This window comes from Pogona vitticeps, chromosome 3, assembly GCF_051106095.1.
Source record: "Pogona vitticeps strain Pit_001003342236 chromosome 3, PviZW2.1, whole genome shotgun sequence".
Lineage (NCBI taxonomy): Eukaryota > Metazoa > Chordata > Lepidosauria > Squamata > Agamidae > Pogona > Pogona vitticeps.
This window is the reverse complement of record NC_135785.1, coordinates 65,810,783-65,831,757: the sequence shown is the minus strand read 5'-3', so window position 1 is coordinate 65,831,757 and position 20,975 is coordinate 65,810,783. Positions and strand designations below refer to the sequence as shown.

The window sequence follows — 20,975 nt, the reverse complement described above, 5'->3', positions numbered from 1 at the left end:
TATATACAGATAGCTTGAAGTCAGAAGTATGGCATGCCTTATATGGAACAAATATCCCACTGTTTGTGAATCAGGTCTTGTAGGAGCATCATGCAGAGGATAAAAGAGAGTGGGAACACTCTTTGCTTGATTGATTGTTTAATGTGAGGGACAAAAATTGGTCAGTTTCAATTTAATTAACATGCAATGTGTCCCATGCAGTAGCTTTTATGTTTTCGGAAGAGTTCTTGCCCTTCTAAAATGTTCTTATCCTCTAAAACACTGGTGACAGTTGTGTTTGTTTTGAGATTGAATTTGCTAGTATTTAGCAGTCAAAAAGGTGCTCAAGGTGTCCCAGTACATACACATAATCATAACTTCCCCCATGCACTTTTATACATTTTAAAAGCATTTCTGAAAAGAAAAGAAGGGAATTACAATAAACATCTCCTGTCTGGGCACATATTGACTTGGCAGTGCCTGTTTAAAGTTAATATCATGCTTTCTCAATTGAACAGAAAGCATAGATACTGTGAGAGTTTTTATTTTGTTCTCATGTTGTTTGTTTACCAGTAGACCTATTCTAGCAAATACATACTGTAGAAACGAAGGGACAATATAGAAACACCCTGCTGGGCAACATTGTTCTCTGGAGAGTAATGCATGATGTTAACATTTCGAACCCTTCAATTTTTTATTGTGTACGAAGGCTTTATTTTGTCACACATGTCACAGTGCCACGTTACCTTTAATATTCAGATCTTGGGTGTTTTGTACTATGCCTTTCAATAGCAGTCACAAAATAAATAATACGTTGGGTGTATTTTTAGGAGGTGTGACATTTCTGTCTCTGCCTGGCAGTGTTCGAACACTCTTCTCAGTAAGACTGTTTGCTGTCTGTCAGTTAATGCTGGCCCTTTTCACAATGTGTGTCGTAGAAACAGGCCTCGATCCTAGAAAGGTTGATATCTTCCCTTCAAGGGGAGTAGAGGCAATTGAAGGCCCGAAAGCTTGTTCTGAAAGGATAGATGTCACGTTCAAGAGCAAGTTGAGTGACAATCTCTCCATCTTCACTTTGTGAAAGGTCCCTCATGTCAATGATTCGTAAGAAATCTCATCCAAACAGCATCATGACCAAGAAAGAAAAGATACCATCTCTGCATGAATCAGGTACGGCCCATTGTCTTGCCAGTAAAATGAATCATTTTTGTCAGAGCAGTCGCCTCCTATTTGTGCCTTTTATGCATTTCTATTAAATGATCAAACCTGCCATTTTAAGAACAGTATCATTTGGCTGCAAGACAGATTAAGCAGAAACAAACTGAAGGTTTGTTTGTTTTTTCCTGCCAGTAAATATCTGTGGTGGTGTTACAAAAATTCATGCATGCACACATGCACCAGAAGAGTAGGTCTGTTTTGAAATGCTCATGACATGTGTCTGTAGCTGCATATTATATTGCTTTTGTCTCCTGAATTGTTACCTTATTATGGAGCAATATATAGAAAGAAGATTAGGTTTCTCATCATAACTACCTGTTGTTATAGCAGATGGGAGCTCCAGCAGGAGACTGTTTATTTTGGTTCCACAACATGGCACATGTAGTCACCAGGCCATTCTGAAATGACTACCAAGGGAGCTGTCAAGCTCTCTGATTCCCTCCACACTAGCTTACTTGTGTGTGTGTTTTTAAATTGCATGCAAAATAGGCTATGTTCCTCCTCTGTCAAATGCTGATCCCTCAACTTTTGCATCTCACTATATATTGTTTATATAATATAGTTAGGCCCTTTGAGGTATATCAGGCAGTGGAATAAGATTTTGTTATATATAAACAGATATATTAAATTAATATTTTGTGTGTGTCTGTGTGATTTTCATTGGAAAGGTTTGTGTTCTGCTGTAGCAGAATCAGATACTGTTCTTCTTTGGATAGAGCCTGCAGGCAGTATAAAATGTGGGTGTGATAGAAGAAGGCACTTGGGGAAGGCTGCAGGAATGTTGCTTGCACCCACTGCAACAGCTTCTACTGAGAAGAACAGGAGAGGGAAAAGAAAAAGACAGTCTACAACTGCTATAATGACCCCCCCCAAACAAAATTTGTCACCCAGATGCCTTGGTCAGCACTGACACTGAAACAGTAGCAGGCAGCAGTATGGGGGGGGTCTCTGTGCCAAGGAGGTGGCAGGGAAGCCTCTGGCTCAAGGTGGACAGATAGGAATGAAGTTCAGACATGTTCCAGTGAAGTCCTTCTGCAATCCAACCAGGGCAAGGGGCCAAAAAAGATTGTGAAGGCACTTTACTCCCAAAGAGTCAATGGACCATCAACGATGGCATTAGCACTCAGACTGACAATGTCATCTAAGGTAGCAGCAATGCTGCTGCTTTTGTGGTTGGGAAAGAGAATGAGCATCAGACATTGCCTTTAATAGCCATACCATGAGGCTCCACCATATTCAAGGAAGGGTTTCCCCCAGCCCCCATTCCCAGCAAATCTCTCCTCTGCAAAACTGTATTGTGGTTGGTGGGAACTCCCCTTCAAGTTCAATTCACATCTAATGTGGGTGAGGAGGAGACTGAGGGACTCCAATGGGCACTGTGATCCTGACATCACCTCTGCCCCTCCATCTGCACTGTCTCACCAGCTGCTAGAACTAGTAGTGATGACAAGTTAGGAATCCCTGTTAGGAATATGCAGCCAAAAACTGGAAGCATTTTCAATGGTATGCAATACTCAGTATACCCACCTTTAAAAATTTCCTAGTGTCCTCTTTCACAGTCTGTCAGATTAACCAGAAATTGAGTATCGAGTGTACTTTGTTTAAATGACATAATTTTGATTTATTTCTTTGTTTGGAAACAGGAGAAGTAATAGATCTGAAAAGACAAGCTGTGGAAGAAATGATGGATAGAATTAAAAAGGGTGTTCACCTTAGACCTGTTAATCAGTCCAATCGTTCCAAGACAAAGGTTTGTCATTTATATACAGAAGGGTGGGCGGATTTGTTTTGGAACTGAACCATTTTTGTGACATTGTTCACAAAATTTCTGCCCTGTCCCTGTATTCCAGCAGAATGGCAGGCATCTTCTAACACAGCTCCGTAGATTTAGATAGGTTTCTTCATATTCAAAATTGAATAGATGTGTATAGCTGATTCTTTGCCTGAGTTTTTTCTCTCTTATATCAGAATTCCTTTGGTTAGAGTCGGGTCCTCATTTTCAATAAGCAACAGGACAGCCCATGATGCTGCTGGAGGCAGAACCCGTTCACCAGCACAGGAAGTAGTTGGAATACTTGTAGTCTAAGAATGATAATTGGTAATTTTAGATTAGGCATTCTTCAGTCTTGGGAGACTATGGTAATGTGCTCTGTATCTCAGCGTCTAGTGTGGCTGAGAAGGCCAATTCGAGAGTGACAATCCCTTCCACACCGAAGACAAATACAATCTGTCCCCTGTCCAGCTCCCTGGTTTTGCTTTTTTCGTGACTGCCTCTTTGCCTCAGCCTGCTGGACAAGGGTCTCTTCAAATTGGGAGAGGCCATGATGCACCACCTGCCTCCAGGCTGAGCGCTCAGATGTCAGGGTTTCCCATCTGTTGAGGTCCATTCCTAAGGCCTTCATATCCCCCTGGCAGATATTTTTGTATCACAGCTGTGGTCTCCCTCTGGGGCGATTTCCCTGCGCTAATTCTCCATACAGGAGATCTTTTGGAATCCAATCATCAGCCATTCTTACAACATGCCCAAGCCAACATAGATGTCGCTGTTTCAGTAATGTATACGTGCTAAAAATTCCAGCTTGTTCTAGGAATACTCTGTTTGGAACTTTGTTCTGCCAGGTGATACCAAAAATGCGTCAGAGACAACACATATGGAACATGTTCAGCTTTCTCTCCTGCCATGCACAAAAGGTCCAAGACTCACTGCAGTACAGGAGTATACTTAGGACACATGCTCTATAGACCTGGATCTTGGTATATGCTGTCAGCTTCTTATTGAGCCATACTCTCTTTGTGAGTCTAGAGAACATGGTAGCTGCTTTGCCAATGTGTTTTATCCAGCTTGATATCTAGGGAGAGAGTGTCAGAGATCGTTGAGCCAAGGTACACAAAGACATTACATGGTCATTGGTTATTACATGGGGATTAAAGGAGGCTCACTGCAGGCCTGATGGAGCAACACACGCTACTGTTTGCAGAGGTCTTCTTAGCAGAAATGGAGGGAAGTATTTTTAAAGTCTCCAAAACTGTTAAGATTCATCCACTTTCTATTACTCCATTCAAGTGTACTTCAGAACAAAGTCTTTGTTGCAGAATGCCACTGCTTTTGATTTTTCCAACAGAATGTGGTTTTCCTAGTGTATGCTCTTGAATACATTATTCAACATTTACAAAATCAGGTTTTATAGACGAGTGTTTTTTAATTACAGCCAGAACTGCCCAAACCCACAGAGAATGCAGTGAAGGAGCTAAAGGGAATTCTGGTAAGAAGAAAAAAAAAACCACCTGATACTAGACAATTTTTGAAAGCATTTATGGTTTTTTAAAAATAATATCTGTAGGAATGGAGATAGATGGATGTAGATGGACATTCAGAAAGTTTGTGATATTGTTATTATTTAATACTGTGAGCTCATATTATTATTTTTTTAGAGAACAGAGCATGATTGCCTTCTTTTATTCCAAAGCTCTCAGCCAAAGACTTGAATAAGAGCCTCAGTTCCTGCAATAATAGATTTTTACTCCTTATAAATCTTTTCTCCATTAGAACGAAAAGAAATACTTTATAAAACCAACTTATGGTGTGTTAGCAAAGCTAGTTATTAGCACAGCAAGACAGGAAAAAATAGGGTTGGTAGGTAAAGCTAAATACTTATATGCATATTGTTACTGTGCTAATTATGCATTTCATGTAGGCCTCCATATAATTGTGGTAAACAAAGTGATACTAATTTGTTCCATTTCACGCTTGATGTAAAACAAGCTTTGCTACTAGATCCGTAGCATGAGCACAATAGCTAGGAGTTCCTTGTTAATAATATGACTGCTCTGTTAAATTCAGAACACTAACAAAATGCAGGATTTAACTTAATTGGAGGAAACATAGGAAATTAAATGCTGTTTTGCTGAAGGTTTTCAGGATGTGCCAATTTTAAGAATTATGTGCTGCATTTTCTTCCTAGTAGTCATTTCTAAGAGGAGTGGGGGCAGAATCCAGGTTTAACATATGCAGGATAAGGAAGACAGTTTATGTTCTCTCTGCACCAGTTCCATGAGAGAGGGGACTAGAGGTGAACACCTATTCCGGTCTTCAGCCTGAAAATATTTAGGACTCAAGGGATAGTAATGTTGTTAAGTTCCTCACCACCATTTCCCCCTCTTCAAAAGTCATACAGACCATTTTGTATTCAGCAGGAACCTCTGCATAGCTACTGTAAGTGCATTCAACTGAACACACTTACAGAGTTTGTGTGATTGCGGAATGTAAATCACAGAAATGCTGGAAAAATAGTCAGTTAAATCTGCATAAAATGCCTGTGCAGAATGTCATGCTGAACACTCTAGCTGCCTAGAGTGGTCTGGTAGGTAGGTAGGTAGGTAGGTAGGTAGGTAGGTAGGTAGGTAGGTAGGTAGGTAGGTAGGTAGGTAGGTAGGTAGGTAGGTAGGTAGATAGATAGATAGATAGATAGATAGATAGATAGATAGATAGATAGATAGATAGATAGATAGATAGATAGATAGATAGATAGATAGATAGATAGATAGATAGATAGATAGATAGATAGATAAAGTGAAAGTCTGTGGGACTTTCAGGTGAGGATGTGTCCTTATGGGCCTACACCCTTTCTTGCCACCTTTTAAGCACTACACTAGTGGTTCCCAAACTTTTTCCTCACAGCTCCCTTGAGTGATGGCAGCAGCGGCAGAGCAGGAGGAGTGGGGAGGGTCATGGGGCAAACATGGAGGCCAAGGAGCTGGAACCAGAGCTGGAGGAGGAGGAGCAGCAGCAGTAGCACTGCTGGTGGCTTGGCGAAGAAACAGAAAAGAGATTTGGCTCGGTTTGGCAATGCCCCAGGATGCCCTGGGGGCCACAGGGCACGGCTGTGCACCCTTTGGGAACCCCTGCCCTACACATTTCCAGGCTGAATAGGACTATATTCTAAAAGGTGGAAAGATTTAAACGATTTATTGAATGTCATGGAATCACAGTCATTCTAAGACCTTGAGAAGATGGGCTCTAGAGAATTTCTTAAGGGCTTGGAGTCCTCATGAGTTCTGCAGCCAGTGGAAGATGAAGGGCTAATAGGCTGTTTGTGCTATTGATCTCTTACACAGTCCATTGTTATCACAGATTGAACCAATCTTCCTTAGCCTGAGTTCCCTCCAGATGCTGTGGACTGCAACTACCTTGCCACATATCCTCTGACCAGGAATTATAGGATACCTACATAGCCCCAATTATCTGGAGCCTACCTGGTTAAGGAAAAATTGCACATGGAGTGTGATAGTGATTTGATGCTTGTTGAGGCCTTAAAATCCTCATTAAATGGAATACTGAAGGCCTTGCTAGGAGGCCAACTATTGCATCTATTATAGCTTTGTAATGGCTGCATGTGGGTGTTTATCTAAAACAAATAATAAGTTAGCAGCTAGTTGTTCCAGGGCAGAACACAGTGGGGCACCACCACCAAGAAGGCCCTACTTCCAGTTGCCATCCACCTAAACTTTTCAAGGCAGGGGTACCCAGAGGGGTTATCTCCAATACAGACATTGACAAATGGGCAAGTTGATATTGGAGTTGGAAGCCTTTCACATAATCCATTTAGGTATTTGTGGGTCATTATAACCTGTGCCCGGAAACAAGCTGGAAGTGGAGATTTTAAAAAAAACTGGCAGACTACAGCAAGACCATTTCTAGTCACTAGTATGAACTTACTGGGGATTCTGAATAAATTTGAAGGACAGCCCATGTACAATGCAGACCAAACTGCATGTGATAAAGAAATATTTGATTAATGATCATAGCAATTTTCCTTTGTCATGTTCTTGATCTTTTCATTAACATGCCATATTTCAGGAAACACTGAACACATCTGCAAGTTCAAGAAGCCTAAAATCCCTTGATACTTACAATAATGAAACAGAATTAGAAAGAATTCTACGTCTCAGAAAGGTGACAACTGATCAAGACAGTAGCAGTAAGTTATCATGATCTTTTCAGGTCCTACAGCTGAATTATGTTGGTTCTTCAGTATTGTTCCAAAGGCCTAATTGCCTTCCTTTTGAAACCGTTAGAAGTTCAGGCCTCATTAACAGGGGGAGCTCTGATTATCTTTCCAGATGATCCATGTTCTCTTAATAGCTCCACTCCAACATCTCCAGCATTGTTCAGTGAAGCCAGATCAGACACCCATCTGTTACCATGTTCAGAAACTGACACTAAAGCCATTGTGATCTTTTCAGCCAATATATCCACTCTCCAGTTAGTTCCTAAGATAAGCACATAAATTAACACCTGGGTTTCCTAGTCACAATAACAGGTGTCATGGAACCTGAATGGTAATAAGATGTGGAAAATCAGGAAAATGATTTCTAAGGTGAATGACTTTTAAAATCCGAATAAACTAGTTTGGTGCCAGTTTATTTGAAAAACCACCTATAACTATACAAATGTCCCTGGGGATTAAGTCTAGCCTCAGAGGGGTCCAAGCATTAAAGGATGGGTGTTTTTCTGGTCACTGACCCATATTTGTAGAATTGCATTTCAGGGGATATGAATCCAGAAGTTAGCAAATATTAGTGTGAATGGCCATTAATTAAGGCTAGTTAGTATTAATTCAGCAGGTAAATTGCTAATGGTAATAATTCTTTTAGAAATTAAATTTTTGTGTTCATTAAAACAACAGTGTTTTTTGTTTGTTTGTTTTTGACTCCTTTAAGATGGTAGTTTTATTTGACATAAGATTTTTTTGGACCCCACTTCAACAGATGCATGTTAAAAGATATATTTGTAACAAATTTGATTCCAGTGTTAGGTAAAGGTAAAGGTTGCCCTTGACATTTAGTCCAGTCATGTCCGACTGTAGGGCGTGGTGCTCGTCTCCATTTCCAAGCCATAGAGCGAGCGTAGTGTCCGAAGACAGTTTCCGTTGTCATGTGGCCAGCACAACTAGACACAGAATGGCGTTACCTTCCCACCAAGGTGGTACCTATTTATCTACTCACATTTACTTGCTTTTGAACTGCTAGGTTGGCAAGGAGCTGGGAGAATTGATGGGAGCTCACTCCGTCACGTGGATTCAATCTTACAACTGCTGGTCTTCTGACCCTGCAGCACAGAGGCTTCTGCGGTTTAACCCGCAGCGCCACCACGTCCCCTCAGTGTTAGCATAATCAAATAACATTATTTAAAATGGCCAAAAATGACCAATCCCTGGCACAAGGGTAACAGAATTCAATAATTAGTATTAGTATTTGGTAATTTAAATAAAGACTTCTAAAAATACATTGTTAACATGTTTAACAAATGTGGGGTCACTCATTTGATTTATTAAATTATTTCCAACCTTCTCACTTCATCTACTGTAGTTTTTACGCAGTTCTTAAACCTTTTTTAAAAATTTGTGCTTATCTGAATTGCTGGACTAGATTTCTTCTGCCACTTTCTTATACCTTTTTGTTTTGTTTTGAAAATATTTTATTTGAAAGGCAGTCATGTCTATTGTTTGGAAGCTATTGGTTCTTTTGTTTTGTTTTGTGATGCTATTGGGGTTGTTTCAGTTGTATTTTTTGTTTTTAATTATATGGGTGACACACCTTGGAGAAGGCTTTGCCTCAAAAGATGGCAGATCATCCAGTAAATAAAAGAAGAAAATATTGTTTCTTTTTGCCCTAAGAGCAGTTGTAAGCATTAAATCCCTAATTATTTTCCTAAAGGAGCACATTGATATAGCTCAAGTGAGGAAACCTTGAAAGAATGATTGAAAGGAAAAGTCTAAATTGCAATACTCGAACAGATAGTGGTTAATGTATGAAAATAATCAAAACTCCCTTGGGCTAATTTAACACAGTAGCACTATATAGTAATGTGAATGCTCTACTGTTTTAGTTTTAGGTCCTGCTGGAATCTTGGCTGCTTCAGAATCCAAATCCATGCCAGTATTGGGTTCAATTGGAACACAGTCCAGTTTGAACAAGAAAAATCTAGTGGAGGAATCCAGTCCCAGTTCTTCAGGATCAGATGAAAAGTGTCCTGAAATGATCCAAAGTACAAGTTCCACGGATGTCATTCAGTAAGTACAAGTGTCCGGTATTAGCCCCTTGTGATGGGAAGGTTTGAAGCTCCTGAACTGTTTTCAACAGTCAAAAGGCAAAAAGTCTTGATCAGTTGCACTTATTAGCAGTGACAATCATGAAACACACGTTATCTTCCTCCTTGATGCACATTGCTGTTCCAGCAAAATCCAGAGCTTTCTGTAGTTGCGAGGGATTATGTAGTACTCATTTCCCAAAACGAATAGAAGTTTAGGCAATTGAGAGAGCTGCCCTGATGTGGCTTCTTTTAAATGAGAGAGCACCAGGGTTTTATGGTATTTTTGGAGTGTTTACATTATCTTCCTATATGCAAGCAGATTTTAAGTGCAGACAACACAATACTCACATCATATGTCAGACTGTTTCCCCACATTAGGATCTGTGTGAAAAATGGCCTGCATAACTAACGTGTACTCAGAAACACAATGGCAATGCTCCCCCAATTCCTTCCCTCCATTCTGTCTGTCCTCCCTTAGCTAAGGTGCATGCGTTATTCCATCACCAAACTCTCATCTCCTTAAAAAATGCTCTTCTTACAGCATCTTCATTCCTGAAAAATCAATATGCCAACAAAGGAATGGTCATACAGTAGCAAATAATGGTCAAGCACACACTTTCTTAGTGTGGGCATCAAACTGATGGACAAGCAAGGAGGGCCCAGACAACCTGATGCACACACATATGCACACACACATATGCTCTCTCTCTCTCTCTCTCCCCCCCCCCTCAAATCTGGGGATTGGAAGCATGAGAAAAATGTCCAAAGCTGCAACCTAGAGCCTTCTCACAAATGCCCTGAGTTGTGTTCAACAAAGATGACCAGGGCTTTTAGGATCACTATCTGTGGAAGCAGAAGCACCCATATGCAGTGGTGCCTTGACTTACAAACGTCTTGATTTGCGACCAATTAGAATTATGACCAGCTCCAGTCGCAAAATTTTGCTTTGACTTGCAACCGGAGCTTTGAATTATGATCGGGAAAAAGGCAGGGCAATTTGAACTGCTAACCGTTGGCCGGTGAAGAGGCTGCTTCTTTGTAGCTCTTTTGCTCCAGCAGTTAGAGAGTGTGCATTCGGAGGAGGCTTTGGACTGCTTGGTGAAGTACTGCTTTTTTAAAAACTGCCTGGTCTAGGTGGGTTTTGCAGCGTGGGTTTGTGCTGGGTGGTGGGATTATGTTTCTATGCTGTGATGGGTCTTGCATTGTGTTTTTTAGTGTCTGGGGGGGTTTCGGCTGGAATGGATTAATCGCGTTTCTGATGGGTCTTACAGTGTGTTTTTTAGTGTCTGGGGGGGTTTCCGCTGGAATGGATTAATCGCGTTTCTGATGGGTCTTGCAGTGTGTTTTTCAATCCCTGCTGGAATGGGTTTGTTTGATTCTGCGAGGGTTATGTTTCTGTGCTTTGATGGGTCTTGCAGTGTGTAGTTGTAGCATTTTTAGTCCCTGCTAGAATGTTGTTGTTGTTTTAATTCTATGGTTCCTAGGATTTGTGTACTGTGATCTCTCTTTTGTTTTAAAATGTATTTGGTTTAAAATGTGTTGGTTTAAAATGTGTTTTAGACTCCAAACTCTCCCCCCCCCAATTGTCTTCTCTCTATCTGCTCTCTTTTTGTGCCTAAAAGCACGAACCTTTGTCTGAAGGGTCTATGTGCCCCAGTGATGATCTTCTTTATTTCCTCTTTTCCCCATTGTTCCCTCCCTCCCTCCTTCCCTGCCCTTTTTTAAACCTAAGTCCCGTTAGGTTAAAAAAAACTCTCCCCTTAGTGAATGGATTAACTGCTTTTGCATTAGTTCCATTTGGAAACTACAGTGGTGCCCTGCATAGCGACGTTAATCCGTTCCGGATTAATCGGCGCTATGCAAAAACATCGCTAAACAGATCGAAAAAACCCATAGGAATCCATTAAACTTGGTTTAATGCATTCCTATGGGGCCCAAACTCACAGTTCAGCGAAGTTCCTCCATAGCGCCGCCGTTTTTGCGCCCTCGGTAAGCGAGGGCAGGATGCGAAAACACTTGCGGTGGCCATTTTGGGCACCCGGTGGCCATTTTGGAACCGCTGATCAGCTGTTTAAAAAACATCGCAATGCGAAGATCGGTAAGCAAAACGCTTACTGATCATCGCAGTGCAGTGTTTTACCCATTAGATCGCTATGTGGATTCGTCGTTAAACGGTGCACTTGTTAAGCGAGGCACCACTGTAATGCTTTGACTTGCAACCAGCGCGTTGAGATACAACCAAAAAACAGCCGGACTGGATTAATCGCATTTCAGTGCATTCCTATGGGAAATGATGCTTTGAGTTATGATCAACTTGAGTTACGACCATCTTCTGGAACAGATTAAGCTCATAACTCAAGGACTATCTAAACTCTTCATTTCCAGCCATTTTTCCTTCTTTGAGATACATGCATGCCAATTTTTTACATTTACTCTGAAAGGAAAATGATAGCTACAGTTCACATTACACTAGGACCCTAACCTAGTTCCATTCTGTTTCTCCACTGAAAAGGAATCATTTCTAGTGCAGTCTTATGGTCCCTGGGACCATATTATATTCCCCACCCGCTAGATATGAGTCCCCCCTTCACTGCTTCCAAAATAAACGTGCAAGGCCAATGGACAGAGCAGCAGTGCTTTTCACCAGAAAGATCCCAATTCCTCCTATGTGCCAACCGCGGGAAGCTTTATGCCACCCTAAAACTAGTATAAGAACCTGTTGCAAATAATGGGAGATAAATGGTAGCATAACAAGTGAACATGCTTCTTCCCCTCTGGCAGGTGCTCATTATGTTCTGTGCATCAAATTCAATTATGAGACTGCCATGTTGATAACAGTATATCTGACTGGTGGCCATGCCAGACAGATGCACATTTTTCTCTGCTTAAGATGCAGCTGTCGAAGGAGTTCTTAATCAGCAGAAAGCAGAACGCTGAGCTAGCTGGAGGTGTTGAGATCTAATACTTTGAAGCTTCCATCTGTTTGGCTAAATAGACTTTCAGTTTGGTTTGCCATGGTATTACCTGACTTGACTGTACATTTGCTTTCAAAGTGCTATTTAATCATCAAAGAGTTAATCCTGCTTCTGAAATGTACACTTCAGACAGATCCGGTGCAGGGTCAGTTTGTTTTCTAACAATTCCCACCTTTCAAAACAAAAAACAAAACCAAAAAAAAAACCCACCCAACTCTAAAGCTTTCCTTGGGTTCTTTTTCCAGGATGTCAGGCAGTTCTGTTACTTAAAAAAGGAAATGAGTGAGACAAATCAGATCAGCAAAATGTTATAATCATGGTTAATTAAACCTTTGATTTCCTGTTCTGTCAGTGGAAAAAGGAGTACCTATTCTCAAAGGTCTGCATCTCATAGTTCAAAGGGGCAAATCTCAACAAATGAAGTGGAAACTCTATTCACATCATTTTGTGTGCTGCTTTATTCTCCTTCTGGTGCTTTTATCATTTATAGAATGGGGGTGGGCTTGTTTCCTCTTCCTCTATTCTTTATTTATTTAAAGTTTATTTAATGCGGTCTAAACTTCTGTGTTGAAAGAAAACACCCCTGTCCAATTGCATTTTGTTTCCTTTTGCAAAGGTACTCTGATTCTGATTTTAAAAATTACTTGTACTTCCTATCTTTCTGATTAAATTTAATTGGGCATCAAGACTGAATGTTTTTATTTTTGGAAACACTAGTAAGACGTAAAGACAATTTAGTTCAGAGATGAGGCTTCTTTTTTTCTGTTTTCCTCTGTGAACTACATCATTGTTCACCTGTGGATTTCCACATATTTAAATGGATAATGTTAATCAGAGGACTCTGCTACCCTGCCTACCTTTTCTGTCTACCTTTTATTCCAGTAAACTAAGTGGAAATTGCATTTGCAGGGAAGGAAATGAAATAATTGCAGACCCAAGGTCTCCCAGAATGCGTGATGAATTGACCATGAAAAGGATCTTGTGTCAACCGTCATAGTTGTCAGATGCTATAAAAGCATACGTGAAGCCTTGCTTATTATGCAGCTTGCCTATTCAGCAGCAACCAAAGAGGCACCTTTTTATTTTAAATTATCTGCTTAAAAATAATTAACAGAAGTGTCATGGCCCATATGCTTCGAGATAACTTTGCTATAGTGTTAATTTGACTTGTTCATACTGCCAATATAGAAAGCCAACAGAGCAGTTTTTCCAAGGTTAGGTCTGATCCTGTGGTCTGACAGTTCCTTTCTGGACGAGGGAAAAATGGCTGCATTGTTGCATTATGAATGGTTTTCACTTGGGATTATTGTACAATGTTTGTCCATGAACATTTGTACAGTTTGTCAGAATTCAGTTCCCTGGTGGTACCACTCAGTGAGGGGTGCAAGGGAAGTGACAGAAGACCACTGATTTTGTTTACAAAAATCTCCAAAGTTTAATCCCAGCAGAGCTATGTTATACATTTCTCCCACACCAGTGGTAGCTAGTGTTGGAACAGCCAGGGATGACAGGATCAAAGTGAGTATAGTAGAACCCCTATATCCACAGAGCCAGTACCTGCAGTTGTCTGTGGTTGCTGTTGCTGCAACCCAGCCCATAGTACACATTCACACACCACAGTGCACATGTGCAGTTAGTTACCTTGTCCTCTCACCCGTCCCCCTTCTTCTCACTTTCTTTAATGGTTTGTTACTATCCACAAGTTCAGGCATCTGCTGGGGGGGCTTGGAATCTATCTGCCACAGGTACAGGGGTCCTACTATATTCATACCCTCATTAAGATAGGCAAGCGAGCAAGCCCTCATGTGTACACAGAAGCCGCCAGACCAGCACTCTCTCTTTCTACTTAGCTAAAGAGTAGAAAAATGCATAAGCCCTCTGAATTAGAAATCCATGCCTGGTTTCAAACCTGGGAAGTTGACTTGTTATCTTGTAATTGTGCCTTTACTTTCTCTTCCCACACTCCATTCACACAGAGCATGAAGGCAGGCAGGACGGGAGTCACTTGGAGTTGCTTAAGCATGTGGTGGGGCAATGCGTCATTTGCCCTAAGGGGCACGTCCTAATGTGTCTGAGGCCAGAGCTTAGGAAAATGTGCATTTTGGAGATTGCCTCCTACTTATCTCCAACCCATATGATCACAAGGAGCCACAATTCAAACAAGTAAATTTACAATATCAAGGTTGAAACCATAAGGGGCTGTGGCTGAACTGTATGGGAAAAAGTAGTAAGCCAGATGGTCAAATGTTGTGTAATAAGTCCTTATATATTCTCCTGCATGATAGATCACAACCAGATAAGCTCATCAAAGTTTCACAGGGTCTTACAAACACAGTAAGTAAGGCACACAACAATCTGGATAGGCCTCCTTTTGAACATTTAGCAGTTTTGGTGCAGCAGATTCATAGAAGGGCAAACTTAGATAGCAGCTGTCCTTAAACATCTACACTGCATTGGCATGATAGAAATGTCACATCATAGTGTATGCACTATTTTTTAAACATGGAATTTAGAAAAAATGCCTTCTTTAGTTGCCACTAAATGTTAGCTCTGTGGTTTTTCTTTTTTTATGTACTTTTATATACTTTTTTTAAAAAAGTATATAAAAAAGAAAAACCACAGAGCTAACTTATTTAGAGTATGGCATATATTTTTAGAGCACCTGGGAATTTTTGGCTACCAGCACAAGACATCTGAGAATCAGTGCGAGTAAAGGTAAAAAAGGTACCCCTTGACATTTAGTCCAATCGTGTCTGACTCTAGGGCATGGTGCTCAACCCCATTGAGCCAGCGTTTGTCTGAAGACAGTTTCCGTTGTCATGTGGCCAGTGCGACTAGAGACAGAATGCTGTTACCTTTCCGTTGAGGTGCTACCTATTTATCTACTCGCATTTTTACATGCCTTCAAACTGCTAGGTTGGCAGGAGCTGGGACAAATGATTGTCACATGGATTCGATCTTACGACTGCTGGTCTTCTGACCTTGCAGCACAGAGGCTTCTGCGGTTTAATCCGCAGCGCCACCACATACCTGCAATAAGCTACTCATTCACCATTTGAGATGCTTAGGGCATGCTTCTAACATGTTACTCATTATGGAGAAAGGAATCCAGAGAGTCATAACTTTATTCAGGCATTCTCTAAACTCAACTGTGCAAGGCCTCCTTCATCAGGGTACTGGAGACAGGTTCCAGTGCAATCTGCTGCTTGCTGTAAGCAGTTTGCTATGTTTTTGGTAAGCAAGGTCACTTAGTTTTGCCCTGATTAGGACTCTGATATTGAGGTAAGTCATATTGAGGTAATTCCTCAATGTGTCTCATCAGCTAGGATTCTTTTCAGCTTGTTGTTCTTGAGGATGTGGACAGGGTGCTTGGAGTGGTAAGGGCTGCCACCCTCTCTCTTGATCCTTGTCCCTCCTGGCTAATAAAATCTGCTGAGGTGGGATTGATGCCATGGTAAATGTTCCCATACAGGAAAGGTCTGTCTCTTTCAGTTTCAAGGATGCTGTTCTAAGGAAACCTGCCCTTGACCCAAATGTTCTGACTTTTGTCAGAGCCAGTCTAGTGTAGAGTGCAACTTTATTAGTTCTTCTAGACCATTTAGTGGCATTCGGTACCATTGACCATGGTGTCCTGTTGGTTGGTTATTGAGGGCACTGTGTTACAGTGGTTCTGATCTTTTCTGTCAGGGTTTCCTCAAAAAGTGTGTTAGGGGAGCACTGTTCAACACGACAGCCTTTCATGTGTGTTGTCCCCAGGGCTCTACCTTATGTTCCGTATTGTTTAATATTTGCATTCTCAAAGTCTTTAATATTTATTTGAAGCCACTGGGAGAGGTCATTTGGAGATTTGGAGTGAGTTGCCACCCCTGTGCTGATGATACCCAGCTCTACTGCTCCTTGTGACCCAACACTGAGATAGCAGTCAGGGCCCTTGAATATTGTCTCAGCTTGAGAAGAACTGGATGAGGATAAACAAGCTGAAATTAAATCCTGACAAGACAAATGTCTGCTGGTGATTAGATAGCCAGATCTGTGAATGGGGATTCAATATGTTCTAATAATGGTCAGGTTTGTAGTCTGGGAATACTCCTTGATTCTGCCCTGCCCCTGAATTTCTAGGAGGCAGAAGAGATGAGGAGTGCCTCCTCTGCGTAGCTCTGCTTAGTGCACCGCCTGTGACCTTTCCTGACTTGGCCTGACTTACTGTACCAACAATCATTCATGCCTTAGCTACATCACATCTTGACTACTGCCGTGAGTTCCATATGGGGCTACACTTGAAGATGGTCCAGGACCTTCATTTGGTACAATACATGGCAGCTAGGTAAACAATATCATTATCATATGACCCTGGCACTGAAATTACAGGGCCCAGGCCCAAGATTTAACCCAGCTGTGAGCAGCCTGAGACCTGGCTATCTAAGGGGCCACCTGTCGTTTCGTGAATCTGTCTGGGTGTTAAGATCTTCAGGAGAGGTCAGCTTAAAAAATGCCTACAAAGGTCTGCCTAGCAGGGGTTTAGGAGGCCCTTCTTTGGTGTGGCTCTCAAACTGTAGCACTGCCTTCAGAGCTACAATCTGTTTTTGTGCTGACTGCTTTTAAGAAGGGTGTAAAACACGTGTGCGTGTGTGTGTGTTTTGTTTTCAAAAGGTGGCATGTGATGTTGGTTTTAACAGTGTACAGTACTTAGTTGATTTTGATGGTAGGGTTTGTTTTGCTTGATTTTAATGATTTTATGATTAAATTTGATTTTGCTTATTTTTATTCTTTTAAGACAATTGCAAGCCACATTGACTGCTACCTTGTAGTGGGAAAGTGAGGTATACATGCAATAAATAATAGTGAACCAGAACAGGACTATACCAGGCAGCTCTGCCCCTGACATTTTATCACCAGAAAACTGAGGAAGTTACACTTTCACATTCCTGCCCCCAATTCCTGTGCTATGTAAGCACTAATAGAGTCTTGTGTACGGTAGTTTTTTTTACAACTTCAGCTTCATGTACCATGCTTTCTCTTGGGCCCTGTGTTACTGGCTATTTTTCTAGGTTTCGTTTTTGTTAATCACCTAAAAGATTGCATTCTTAAGATAAACTCCATGTGAAATTAATTGTTAGAAAAAACTAAAGCTTTAACATTAAAGACTGGCAGACTACTAACTCCAGCTGCCATCTTCAGAGGAAGACATTTGACGCTGAAAAGACCAAGGGGAAAATGTAGGTGGGCGGAGACCAAATTGTATACAATGTGTAACACCTAATCCAGTTGTTCTTCCAGTTATTTAACACGGTTGGAATCTCATTTAGCAGTTTCTCCAGAGAAGCTAGGTAGTGATTTTGGTCAGTATGAAACCAAGGCTGTTTGCGATGTTCTTGAGATGTATGTACACTGAAAGGAAAGGTGTGTCTTACTTTTCTGACCTTTTTCTTCTCCTTAGTGTATTCATAGCACTTACTAAAACATTTCTATGTAGTGGAGAATTCAGTGAACAGAACAAGCAACATAGAGGGTAAGGCTTAATCTGATGATTTTATACAATTAAAGGATTTTCTTTCCTTCCCTCAGCTGTAATCTTAGCACCACTGAATTGTCTACTGACACTGCAGGAAACAGCTCGGCCTGAGAGAGACCCAAATACAAAGGTTTTCCGTGCACAGGTTGTACATGGACAATTAAACTTTAACGACAAATGGGAAAGAACAACAGGATGTTCTGCAAGTTGAGAATCTTCTTTTAAAAATAGCTGCCCTGTGAACTGCTAAGGAAAGGCAGTAAGCAGATGCAGGTAGTGACAACAGAGATGTGGATGAAATGGAGTAGCTACATCATTCTCTCTTTACGCTTTCCTTTTCATGGTGCAGTGGCTCTAAAAAATCTTCACTTCTTAAAAAGGAGATATAGGGCAAGGATTCTAGTGCTCTGTTAACCTTCCAGTTTCTCAACTTAGCTCATAGTTTCAACATCAGAGGTACCATTGGGTCAATATCTTCCTCATACCATAAGATTAATTAAAGTACTGTACTGTCCAAGGATAGGTCCTTGGAATTAGCAATGAAGAGCAAGGGATGGAGGAGGTGACAGCATCATTTGTGGCTTATAGTACTTTTCATCATCACAATCACTATTATCATTATTGTTACTGTTAAATTATGTGGATTTCTCATCTTTTCCTTCATTGAGCTCAAAGTGGCAGACATGGTTCCCACCCTCCCCGTATTATTCTCACAAAAACCTTGCAGGTTAAGTCAGACTGAGAGAGAGTGACTGCCTCTAGGTCACTGAGTGAATTTAATGATTCAGCCAGATTGAAACCTGGATTTCCCAAGTCCTACTCCACTAATCTAGCCACATCACTACACTAGCTTTCTGATAGCTATTTAGTTTTCTCAAAACCCTGTTAACTGTGGAATGCAAAAGAATAAAAAGACCCTGCATATACACATGGAGTGCAGAAACAGTAAAGTTGGTAATCCCATAGAGTTCTCAAGCAGCAGACCATAGAAATACAGTGATGCCTCGCTTAACGGCGATAATCTGTTCCAGGAAAATCGCTGTTAAGCGAAAACATCGTAAAGCGAAAATAAAAAGCCCATTGAAATGCATTGAAAACCTTTCAATGCGTTCCAGTGGGCTTAAAACTCACCATCCAGCAGCCATTTTCGCTGCCTGTATAGCGAGGAATCCATCCCTAAACACAGCAGGGAGCCATTTTTGTTACCCGGTGGCCATTTTGAAACTGCAGATCAGCTGTTTAAAAATCATCATTTTGTGAAGAATCGGTTCCTGAAGCAGGGAACTGATCATCGCAAAGCGAAATTCCGCCATTTAGACCATCGTTTTGCGATTGCAAAAAGATTGTCGTAAAGAGGATTCGTTGTAATGCGGGGCAATCATAAAGCAAGGCACCACTGTATGTTTAAGTCAGAGTCATGCAGGAGATGAAATTTTCTTATTGCTCTCATTCTTCACTAGAGAGAATGAGAATTTATCTGATAAAGAGTTGATGGCTATCCTTGTAGAGGCTACAAGAATTTAAATTGCCCAAACTTGGAAAAATGCTCACAGACTTTCCTTTCGAAGATATTTGGATAGGATATGGGTAACAGTACTGATGGAAAACTTGACTATCCACATTAAACTGCTTGAAGGAGAAAGAAAGGAAGATAATTTCATTACAATTTGGCACCCTTTGTTGGTTTTGTTTGTTTGTTTGTTTGTTTGTTTGGAATTAAATGGAAAGGAGGATATTTTGAGAAGTTGGCTGGAACATTGGTCTGCTGTCTTTCAAGCCTGGTAGAATGCATGTATTAATGGGCTACAGGAATTGATTGTGTTATTCACAGAGATATGAATAAATTTCATAGAGATAAATGTATCATTATGTATGTGATTGTACGGATAATAGGGTTATAGGTCTTGTATTACAATTCCTATTGTTGTTTTTGTTATTTCCAAGGATTTTGAATAAAAGATAAGAGAGGAAAGTCAGTCATGTAAAAAGAATGAGCTAAATCCAGTTGTTAGTTCCCAGTAGAGTATCCCTTGAATGAATGGATTTGTAAAATAGTAACTATGGCCAAAATCCTGTTGCTTAGCATAGTTAATTGCACCAGAGTAGGCCCATTGAATCAATGGAGATTTACTGACTCAATTCCTTCGTAAGTTTCATTGATTCAAATGGCCCTACTCTAACTGTGACTTACTTCAGCATGTGAATCAATAGAACTTCCAGTCTTGACTTACTTAAATCCCCATTGATTCAGTGGGCCTACTCTAGCGCAATTTATTGCACTAAGCAACAGGATTTTGGCCATCAAATCATGCTATCTGAAAATAATAATTTGATTTAACTCAATAGGTTATTTGTTTGTTTAAAATATTTTTACCCCACCCTTCTTCTTAAAAGAATCCAGGGTGGCTTACATCATTACAATATTGAAGCTAACAACAGGGAATATACAAATACTACAAAGAATCAAACAAATACCATATCAAAAAACAGAAGCTGCACCAAAATACATGCAAAGCAGTAAAGTACAGTAATCTGTTTAAAAAAAAAAACCCCACTCAGGCAGCTAGTCATTCAGAGAAAGGTCTTCACCTGCTTGCAGAGAAAGGTCTTCACCTGCTTGCTGTGGAAGGGAGTTCTGAAGTCTGGGAGCAGCCACAGAGAAGGCTTTCTTCTATGTACTGACCAAACACTTCTATGAAGGTTGCAGGACTGAAATAAAGGCCTCTCCTGATAATGTTAACACTCAAACAGGCTTATAAAGGAAGACGTGATCCTTAGGATCGTTTGGGACCAAGTCGTTTAGGGCTTTATAGTTTAGAACCAACACTTGAATTCTACCTGGAAACAGATCAGCAGCAAGTGGAGCTGCTGTAACAGGGGGTTTATGTTATCCCTGTGACCAGCCCAGTTAGTTAGTACAGTGGTGCCTCGCTAGACGATGATAATCCGTTCCACTGAAATCGCTGTTTAGCAAAATCATTTTCTAGCAAAAAGCATTTCCCCATTGGAATGCATTGAAACCTGTTTAATGCATTCCAATGGGGAAAAATTGTCATTGTCTAGCAAAGATTGGCCATAGGAAAGCCGCTTGGTGAACTGCCAATCAGCTGTTTAAATCGCTGTCTTGCGAAGCTTAGGTCCCCAAAACACTTGTTTTGCGAGCGCGGAGGAAGCTGTCAAAATCGTCGTCTAGCGAAAA

General features: G+C 40.8%; 1 protein-coding gene across 1 annotated transcript in view; it reads left to right on the top strand.

Annotated features, from left to right (window-relative positions):
* SHTN1 (shootin 1) overlaps positions 1-20,975 on the top strand; it is a 96,562-nt gene that overhangs the window by 62,879 nt on the left and 12,708 nt on the right. Inside the window, exons 12-16 of the mRNA XM_020779957.3 lie at positions 1,064-1,149; positions 2,841-2,947; positions 4,407-4,460; positions 7,055-7,175; positions 9,086-9,269. Coding sequence (XP_020635616.3) covers positions 1,064-1,149; positions 2,841-2,947; positions 4,407-4,460; positions 7,055-7,175; positions 9,086-9,269 — 552 coding nt within the window. The remainder of the gene's footprint in view (positions 1-1,063; positions 1,150-2,840; positions 2,948-4,406; positions 4,461-7,054; positions 7,176-9,085; positions 9,270-20,975) is intronic.